The sequence below is a fragment of the Diadema setosum genome, chromosome 4 (genome assembly GCF_964275005.1).
Source record: "Diadema setosum chromosome 4, eeDiaSeto1, whole genome shotgun sequence".
Taxonomy (NCBI): Eukaryota; Metazoa; Echinodermata; class Echinoidea; order Diadematoida; family Diadematidae; genus Diadema; species Diadema setosum.
This window is the reverse complement of record NC_092688.1, coordinates 10,321,035-10,332,021: the sequence shown is the minus strand read 5'-3', so window position 1 is coordinate 10,332,021 and position 10,987 is coordinate 10,321,035. Positions and strand designations below refer to the sequence as shown.

Here is a 10,987-nt window from a genome sequence, read left to right as displayed (position 1 = left end):
GGCCTTACTCTACTCCCCAAAAAAGACCGCAACGGGCAACATTGTAAGCATCACTGTAATTGTTACATCACTCATCCGACAGTAAACTGAACAGGACGCAAGCTAAAAAGAGAATGTTGACCACTGGGCGTGACCACTGGGCGACACCACTGGACCACATATTAACTCACCCTCGGAAGTTGACCGATAGGTTCCCAACGCCATGAAGAACACGGGTAACGACCCAAATCTCTCCGTTACTTTCTGCAGGGGAAAAAAAACCCCACACACACCAATAATCTAGGTGTGTTTGTCTCCCGTGCGGTCACTATCCAATGCCTTCAATGTGCATGTCATTAATAAATTTGTACGATTTAAACAATCCACTATCTAACCTACGCACTGAACCACAACAACTGCTGAAATATAATAACTATGCCGCAAAATCAAGATATATTTTAGTAATGCATGCATGTATACTTTTAAGTGTTAATAGCATTGTTGTATTATTCTGCAATACATGGGGAAACATGGATTCATTCCAAATAATCACATATATTTTCATACCTTATAAATACTTTAAAGTATCTTATCGCTTTTGCTACTATTCCTGATGGACAGACAAATTTGCACCTCAAGTATATCCACCATTTCCACTTACTCTATCAGAATGTACAACAAAGACATCACCATTTTACTCATCAACACCATATTCCAGCAAGTCTTAAGCGATATCCGAAATAATGTTTTAACTATATAAACTTTTGTTTCATCGTTTGCACTGCAAGTCAACTGCATGTCTATAAGATGACCATTATATTAAGAAACAGAGTTAAATGAAAGATATAGAACGGTAGTCAAAATGGTAGTCATTCATCAATAATCGGACATGAAATGAATAAGTTTATAAATCCTGACGATTCACAGTGACATTAGTCGCAGCCACGTGCAATTTAGATGAAGCGATGATGTCAAATACTTGACAACTTTCTCATTAGTCTTCTTCTTCCTCTTCTTCTTTCAGTATGAAGAAGAAGAAGAAGACTTATCTACTCTCAATAGTACCATCACATTCACGAGCGATCAATAAGTAAGGAATTGATATACTAGTAACTCCCATCCCCCCCCCCAAAAAAAAAGAGCATGAAAATACACAGAATACGTGGATAACTCTTTCATAGCATGTTCTTTTTACTGTCGATACTTTTGTTATGTTTTGTGGTTTACAACGTTAATATCGCAGTGCAGTAAACGAAAATACATTGCAGATGTCCAAACTGCTGGTTACCAAGCAACACAATCATCAGATGAAAAAGACTCGAAGTTTGTTAATGTTGTTGTTGTGGTCGTTGTTGTTGTTGTTGTTGTTGCAAATTTCAGATTAGATTACCAGTAACTGGCGGCTTGCGTGACCACAATGTCATTGAAGAGAAGTTAAACGGAACCCTTGTAAAGTCATGTGTTTTGTTATTAATTTTATCATTTTTTCGGGGTTTCTTTTGGATTTCTTTTCAAGAGCCAAATTTGTGTTTGTGTATGTGTGTGTGTGCGTGTGTGTGTGTGTGCGCGCGCGTGTGTGTGTGTGTGTGTGTGAACGTTCTGCAGAAACATTCTAGGACCACTTGCCTTCACCAAAGGCTGCCGATGGAATCTCGATGAAAATAGCCGACTCAGCACCAAGAGTCTCTTCAAGGGTGAAGTTTCTTCGGTAACCCTCAAATCCGCCATTTCTCCTAAACAGAGGAGCAAATACCGTTTCTGCGAGGAAATAAAGGGGGAGGAGATTCAAGCGATAGTAAATACTAGAAGAAAAAAAGTTCAATCATGATACTATTTCCTATACATATCGCGGTGAAGAGATGGATCATGGATGGAAGCGTGAACGTGGGAAAACTTAGCCTTCCTCATGACAGAGAAATTTAAGGACATTAATTTAAAAAAAGGACAAGAAATAAGAGGAAGACTTTGGATATAAATATTACACAGTGGTCATATAGAGGTAAAAGGTAAAAGAACAGAAACGAGAGTGTATCGATTTCTATGAAAATCAAATATTCTATGAACACGATGAAAAGATATTGGAAGGAGAGGAATAGAATAAGGAAAGAAAGGTGAACATACAATAAAAAGAAAAAGGAAGGAAAAAAGAAGACGAAAATGAAAAGGGGCCGTAAGAAAAAGAAAAGATGAGACCATACCCATTCCATAGAAACGAGAGAAACATTGGGCAATTCGGTATGAATTATAGCTATTAGTTGATTTTATGCCATTCATTTAATTTATCAGCTTACAACTAAAGGGAAGCATGAATCATATATTGTATGCATGATTCTATGGCAAATGTTTAGTTATTCACACAACCTATGCTTGATTTTCCGACGTTCAGCTCCTGGAGTTCAGTGTGAGTAAATACAGTCTTCTCAAAATGATCCAGATATTCGATCAGGTCGTACGAATTCTTGTCCGAGTAAAGTGCCTAGGAAACAAAAAAAAAAAGGAAAGAAGAAGAAAAGTCTAAAAAATGCTTGTAAAAAGGCACAGGGAAGAGGCAGTGCATCAGGTCAGGATCTTTATCGTTGGAATTTATGTTATTACACCTCCTTAGAATGGAATGTACATTTTCCAGATTGTGTGTTCTTAGATTCACCAACTGGCCAATGACCTCTCTCTTCAATCGATAGTTCGTTTGGGGGTATTCCCATCCAACCATTTTCATATAGCACATCATCAACATTGCAGCAACGTATAATTTCGTTTCTTCTTCAGATAATCCCATTCTACATTGCAAACATAAAGAGAATCAGTGGTATGAGTAAGATGTGTGTTCGGATGGATTTTGAGCAACAGCCCTCGCGGTAGAATGTCACGAATACTCCCGATATATAGGAAAGACATTTCAAATGAGATTTGCACACAAACCTAACGATACACAAGAATCATGAAAACGAGGGCCATCGAGTTGGAAAGATAAGGCAGATAGATCATAGGATCCGCACACAAGACCAACTAAACATAATCTACTCAAAAGGAAGAAGGCTAATGATATCTACAGCCAAAAGTACTGTTAAAAACGCAGATGCATGTTTAGCATAATACCATGATCCTCAGAGAACTGTCTTGCAAGCACCATGATCCCTACGAATAAATTTCATCCAAATAGCTATAGAGCGATTGTTGTATTTGTCCGCCGACTGTATGGCAACCGGCGCTTTCCATTTTAATGTGCTAGAGTGTCCGTCCTAATTTTGCTGAAGGTAGTGTGTTTAAAATACCGTTCAAGCATACCTACACAAGATTATTACTTTTTTTTGGTTTATTGACTTCCACACCCTGACGCTTGCCACAATCAGCGGCATATTTTCCCGCCATGCCATGCAGCAAATACAGGCGAATCTTCGGTTGAACCATCGTTTAATTCAATGACATTTATTTCAAGCAAACAATATGCATAAGTACTAATAACAATGCGATGATGCGAACTTTATTAAAGCCATCTGTTCGTTCGGCAACTTGGCAATCATTCAATATCCTGCACGTTTCCTGCGAATTGACTATAAATAATTACAATGAAATATTATTGATATTGATATTCTATATAATATTATGGTAAAGTGAGTAATATCTTATCTGCGAAATGGTACAGAGTAGGATACATATCTTATACTTTCATTATTCTTTTTTGCCACATGAATGAATCTTTTATAGTCCAAATTGCTTTTCTCAGCCTTCAGGTGATAAATTGTAAAAGATTCAAGACAGAATTGGCTCCTTTAATGCTGGACAAGCTCACTTCATAATATTATTTGTGTGGATTGAGTGAAGGCAACAATATTAGTCAGACACATCATTAAAAGTTTGAGGTAAATCAGACAATCCGTTCAAAAGTTATGAGTCTTTAAATTTTCTCTGCCACCCCTGCTTGATGAGAAGACTACTACAGCTAAAGATATCACTTGCGTAAGAATATATGGAATAATAATATAGAGAAAAAATTCACAAAATTTCACTTTTTGAAAAAAAAAAGGTACGCATTCCCTTGACTTGTCACTGGCGTTAATAAAGGGTCATATCATTGTCTCTGCCTTCTGAAAGAGACAGGTCAAGTGCTCTTTTTTATGCAAGAAAAGTGAAAGTGGCCGAGTGGATAAGAGTGCACGTTTCTGAATCACAATAATGAGCGTGATTTTGGCTCCCCCCTACGAAGCCCAACACGTTTGCCCTGCAGCAAGGCACTTTGTCGACTTTCCTTAAGCCCCTTTTACACTTTCACGGATTGCTTCACGGATGATCACGGATCGTCATCCGTGGTGTTCTGGCATGCAAAATATCGATTTTCCTCTCAATGCCGGTGTGAATACGATCCCAACTGGGTGTCAACACGGACAAGTACGGAGGCTACACGGACACGGTGCCTTCACGGACAGACAAGGAACGAACGCGGACCACAGCAGAAACTATACGGAGCTAACACGGATATCAAGGAAGAACACGGATGCAACTGGGTCCCTTCGCGGTCCTTTCACGGATGTCCCTAAAATGTCGACAGATGACATTTACTTTTGCTTTTGATACTTTATTATTCTCGGGCAACATGCCCCCAGAGCTAATAACAAGCACACCAGAAAATCTACAGCAGCCAACATACGCCTGGGCTTGTCGACATCAGGCAAATCTCTTGTTGCAAACTCTCATTTTGCGGGAACATGACATAAACAAAGCAAAGCAAAACAAATAAAACAAAACAAAACAAATCAAGTCACACACACACACACACACAAAAAAAAAAAACATCAAGGAAATGTGTGTGGGTTAGGCCTACTGAAGCTTCTCAGGCTACAGTTAGGGTGGGATTTCACGGAGCACGCGAACGATTTGCGAAGGACGCGAATGACAAAATCCAACATTCGGAAAAATTTTTCTCCGAATGTTTTCCGACAATGAAGCCGAAAACTATTCTTGCGCAATTTGTGCGAAGTTTCCACGACGTATGTGCGAATGTCGTGTGTATCATTGCTAAAGTACAGCATGTTACGTACACGAAGAACACGCGACGGAAATGCGAACAACGAAGAATGTTCAATAATCATGGGAGAAAATGTACTCAACTAGAGGTGGAAGCTGTCTTGAGTTGAATTTTTTTCTTTCCTCTATTTCTCCTTTCTTTTTTCTCTCATTTCTCTATTGTGTGCTTGCCTATATTTTTTCCCTAGGACATATCTCCACTATAAACCATTTGATCTTTTTTTTTTTTTTTGCAGTTCCTCCAACACATAATCTCTATAGTTCAAATGAAATTTTACATACTTTAGATTAATTTTAAGTGTATTCTGCGATTTTTTTCGCATATCAAACATTTATTTCTCTTTGCTAGTCTTTAATTTCTTTTGTTACTATAGTTGTTAATAATTGTTTGATGGTTAGATGTATGCTACAATTTTTATTTGTAGAAAACGTATAGGTCATACATCCCCCAAACGTGCGTTAAACGTTCGCGAGAATGTCTCAAAAGGTACGCGAACAGTTTGCGATTACGTCGTAAAATGATCGGAAAAACTTCGCAGATTTCGCGTAACATACGCGAGACATTCTCCAAAGTTTCGGAGTCTATTTTGGGTTTCACGAACATTTTGCGAACATCGCGCGTGTCTTGCGAAGGTCTTGCGCATATGATGAGGCTTTAAAGACACTTTCGAGAACAATTCACGAGCAAATCACGACCAAGTGTGCGGAAAAGGTTCGCAAAAAATTTCAAACTTTTTTGAAATTCTCGCCGAAGTAAAAACGACATTCGCGAACAATTGACGACACTTCCGAACCCTCACGTTCGTTTGGCGATCTTTTGCAGACTAAAATACGAATGCTGGATTTTGCCATTCGCGTCCTTCGCAAATCGTTCGCGTGCTCCGTGAAATCCCACCCTTATTCGAACAGTTTGAGGGGTTGCTGGCTGTACTGATGGGGGAAGATGTGAGCAAATTTCATGGACTTTATGAGCTTATATTGGCAAAATACACGAATTTTTCATCCCTGACGAAGCCGATGCTAACACGGACGTCCGGATGTCTTCACGGATTGTCCCGGAATGAATACGGCGGCAACACGGAATAGCCGGTGCCTACAAGGAAGGAATACGGCGGCAACACGGAGTAGACGGTGCCATCAAGGAAAAGTTTGTATTGATTTTCATCCGTGATGTCCGGGATGAAAAATTAAGCGAGCTTATCTTTTTCCGCGGGCATGCCGGTTGATCAAGGATAATGCCGGATGACTTCACGGAGTCAACACGATCAGGCCGGAAACAGTACGGATGACCCCGGATCGACGATCCGTGGTCATCCGTAATGCGATCCGTGAAAGTGTAAAAGGGGCTTTAACAGATCTCATCCATTCAGTGAGACATGTGACACTCAAACTGTGAAAAAGTGCGAATTGTCATTAGCCGAGTTCACACGTACATCAATTAGCGGGATACAAATCTCGAGATTTGCATCGCGATCGTCATCCCGAGTTTTTTGCACGTGTGGACAGAAAAAACCCGAAAATTAGCGGGATAAGCATCGCGATGCTAATCCCAAGAAATCTTGCGCTGGTTCGCCAATTAGCGGGATAATTGGCCCCGCGCTGGTACGTGTGAACGGTCGGGATTAGAATCTCGAGTTTTTACATCCCATCATGCAATGCGCACATCACAACAGCGAGGCCTCTGCGAAGAGGTCCTTCACCTCTTTGGAGAACAATAACAAACAGCGCGCGAACCACACCACCGACGCGTAAAAGACAATGGACAAAGGTAAGTGCGCACAGGTGGTGATAGAGAAGGGCGCTGTGTGACCCACTTTGCAGGCTTTGCTGTTATCTCTATCGGCAATTAGCGGGATAATTCGGTACGTGTGGACGCTCGCCAAATTAGCGGGATACCGATCGCGATCAGTATCCCGCTAATTTGGTACGTGTGGACGCTCGCAAAAAAACTCGGGATGAGCATCGCGATCGTCATCCCGCTAATTTGTACGTGTGAACCCGGCTATTGTTGTCTAGTTGATGTGCTCAGTCATGCATGGCATTATGTCAACATAACACGTTTAGGCACCAATGGAAAGAGGAAGAGTTCCCATTTTCTTACAATCAACATTGTGCTCTCCATTTCTGACAATAAGGAAATGGTTGCCCTCCAAAATTGAACTACTTTTTTATACGCTCTGTATGCCAGATGTTGCACAATAGAAATGTCATTTAAAGAAAAAAAAAAACGCTGACTTTTACCACACAGAATCCAGATGACGTGTCATTTCCTTGAACATAAACGTGAAGACACGAATCTTGATATACTTTTCTTTATCCGAGGAGCCATTAACTAGCCTTAGAGTTGGTTAAAGGACAAGTTCACTTCACAATGTATGAATTGAGTGAATGCAGCAATATAAAGTAGAATACATCAGTGAAAGTTAGAGGAAAATCGGACAATCGGTTCAAAAGTTATGATTTTTTTTTTAAAGTTTCAGTGCTACCAGCGCTGGATGAGAAGACTACTACAGTTTGTGATATCGCAAGCGTAGAACGATATAAAGAAGATATAAGGGAAATTCTATATTCACTTTTCTCGCATAATGAAAGAGCACTTGCAATGGACTTGCTTCTTTCAGAAGGCAGGGGGAATAACATTACCCTCAACAAACGTCACTAACAATTTGAGGGAATATGAAGTTTCAAACAAAAATTAAATTTTACGGAATTGTCTTTATATTTTGATTTTATTGTACTACGCATATGACATCACAAACTGTATGTAGTTGTCTTCCAATTAGCGATACGGGCACTGAAACTTTAAAAATTCATGACTTTTGAATGGATTGTCTGATTTCCTCAAATATTCGATGATGCTTATTCTACTAATATTGCTGCATTTTATTTCCAAACATTCTGCAAGGTGAACGTGTCCTTTAATTTAAGCACAAAGCCAGTTAATACTTTATTGAATAATGAAATATTTTCTTCTTTGCTTCCTTCCACAGTCCCTTCGTGATCACGAAGGGACTCCAGATACTTTATAGGTTCTGACAAGATTTTTGGCTTGATTCCTCTCTTCAATTCCTATTGTACATTTGTGTGGTCACGTCGCTTCAGGAGACTATAGGAGATACTAGGAGATTGATATTTTTACTCTTCTTTTGATACAAACGCGCATCGCAGTGAGAGAGCCTCCAGTGCATACAGAAAAAAGAAACAGATGAAAATAAACGAAAACAAAAACAAAGCGAGGAACAACTCACCCGTCCAACCCATTTGTCTGCGGCTGTCTGGACACATTTCTGAAATGAAGAACAAAAAGTAATGGACAACATTTTGATCAAACGTTTGAAAGGTACGTCTGCCTATTAACCAATCATTGCCAATAAGCTCATTGCAAATTATCTATCAGAAATTCATTGTTGGATATCAGTTTCAGAACGAGCCAAGCTCAAAAGTGAAATATTTCAGTGTTCGGATAAATGACATAAAATATCACTGACCTGCATGCAGTGCTAAAAGTTTGTGTTTTCAACACGCCAAAAGACGCGCTAAACATGACATTTTTTATGTTCTAGTTCTGTGTGTCTGTGCAGTGACTTTTGTTAGAAGTCACTCCAGAGAAGATGCCTACGTTTCCTCATAGCGTTCACAGTCACGAAAAGATGCTTTTATTTCCACTTGACTTTACTCCTTTTGGTTGTGTTTACGTAACTTCTGTCATTCTCGAATGCTACTTACATAAATACTGATATGGCGTTACATTTACAATCCAGTCAGCCTAATAATTGCAGTGCACGATAGAAATTGTGATCTAAAGACCCTGCCATTATAGTTGACCCTGGGGCAATCTCAAGTACCAATTTAATTTACACCCGGCGAAAACCTCACGTCTAATCTTGCGAGCTCCTTTCCAGCAGTATTAATTTTAAACATTATTTATTGTTGATAACAACGCAATATCATAAGGCTGCATACGCTTAAAGATATTATCATCAATACTTGTGAGAGAATCAATTCAGAATAGCCCCTTTACATTGCATTGCAGTGAAATGTATTGAATGATGATAGGTTTTACATGCCAGTTTCCCACTGTCGTGCGAGCCGCTATGCGCACAACGATTGACCATTAGCAGCTGATGTCGGAAATTTCGTTTGTGTTTGTCACGATTTGCGTAGGCGATTGAAATCTTGGTCTGAATCTTGGAGTAATCGTGGTATATCATATATCATGACATCTTATCAGATCTTGAGGTCAGTCATGGCAATCGCGTTGATCGTAGACAACTTTTCTACTATCATCGATTGCCACGACTGACCTCAGAACTGATGCAATCACAACGATTTCTCACCGATTTCAATGGCGGCGCAGAATAATATTGAATATGTTAAAAAATACTTGCCAATCTGAAAATATGCCCGCTCTTGCTCTGTCGTCACAAGGCTGCTCCTACGACGCTTACAATTAAAAAATTTAACCCATCTCTGTATGCTTTTGCCGTTCTTCCCCGATTTTGAAAGAGCTGGATAGATCGGGACCCACATCGTGATAGTGGAACGGGGGCTTAGGTAGCAATGAATGCTGGTAATTATGGAACGGACTATAACATAGGCAATGAAGATAGTGTGTCAGGTCAAGAGGAAAAAGCCAGGGTACTCAAATCATATCTTACCCATAGGTATGTGTCTGTTGACTTAGGTGAAAGTAAAGTTTAGATGATACATGAAATGAAAGATAATATCTAAATGCATTGTTTGTGTGTGTGTGGGGGGGGGGGGGGTGTGTGTTCTGCATTTTGCATATTAAGTTGGGAGGAAACATTAATATTTTCTTCATCTCCTTATTTATGTCGATTTGTTTCATTCATGATAATGTTTTTGTTTTTGTTTTTTTTTGTTTTTTTTTGTTTTTTTTTTTGTTTTTTTTTTGTTTTTTTTTGTTTTTTTTTTTTGCTAACCTGAAGGGATGAACTGGTTGGCCCACAGAACGTGAACAGTGGAGATGCAATAGTGATGTCTCCCTCTGTCGTTGAAAACATGGCATTTGTTGGAGTAACGCGCGTTTCATTACCGGATTCTATGCCGAACATAATCATGTAAACACACAGACACATGCAAATGAAAATCAAAAACAATCAGGCTAATAGAAAAGATCTGATTTACTGTTATATCCGAATTTATGGCTATTTTTCTTCCAAGGACCTTAATAGCAATATACCAACTGAACAAGATATTCTATCTATATGTATCAGCTTAAGATATTCTATAACTTGGAATCCCTCACTTTGCGGGCATCTTGCTGTTCGTGCATCTGTTATATCTACAACACACTTTCCGCAAGCTTTCTGGTTATCAGAAGCAACTTATGATGCGAGGTAGAAGACCTGAATATAATAATAGATGAGTTACCGTCTGGCAAGTGTTCATATTTCAAATTATTTTTTTTTCTAATAGACCAATTCGCAACTATCAGGGATTCAAGTAACCCCGTGCTGTTGATAAAGCCAGATATTACCCACTTTGGCTTGCAACTTGCTTTTATGTTCGCAGGCTTAGATTATTCGTTCAATGCGACGTTACAACAACAACCACAACAACAACAACCACAACAACAACAACAAACAACAATCAGGCGCTGTTCTTCACATTGCTCATTAGAACTCTGCGCATCATTTGACTCACTATGTCGTTCTTTTCATTTGAGCTTTATATCTGCTCATGAGTAGAATGTATCTTCAGATTGCATGGCTTATTCACTCATCGGACTAAAGAGCGACAAAATAATTTAGACCGACATAGGGCTCAGTAGAAGTATCTCCCTGAAAAAAAAAAAACGAAAAAAAAAAACACACATTTTCAGTCATATCTTATACTCACTATATTCTTCGGCACTGTTGCACATGTCCCCTAGGCAGCAAAACAGACAGGTGAATTCCATACCGTTTTTAGTGTTGTCAGCTTTTGTCTTGCAGGAGCTGATATTGGACAAGTAGTTAGAAGA

General features: G+C 39.3%; 1 protein-coding gene across 1 annotated transcript; it reads right to left on the bottom strand.

The window, feature by feature from the left end:
- Nucleotides 1–1,591: 1,591 nt before the first annotated feature.
- Nucleotides 1,592–10,057, bottom strand: LOC140227598 (uncharacterized). The gene is made up of 4 exons (XM_072308016.1): nt 9,945–10,057; nt 8,250–8,288; nt 2,341–2,455; nt 1,592–1,737 (listed from the first exon to the last, which is right to left on the bottom strand). Exons 1-4 carry the CDS (start codon nt 10,023–10,025, stop codon nt 1,592–1,594), a joined length of 381 nt encoding a protein of 126 aa, XP_072164117.1. The 5' UTR covers nt 10,026–10,057.
- Between the last annotated feature and the right edge of the window lie 930 nt (nt 10,058–10,987).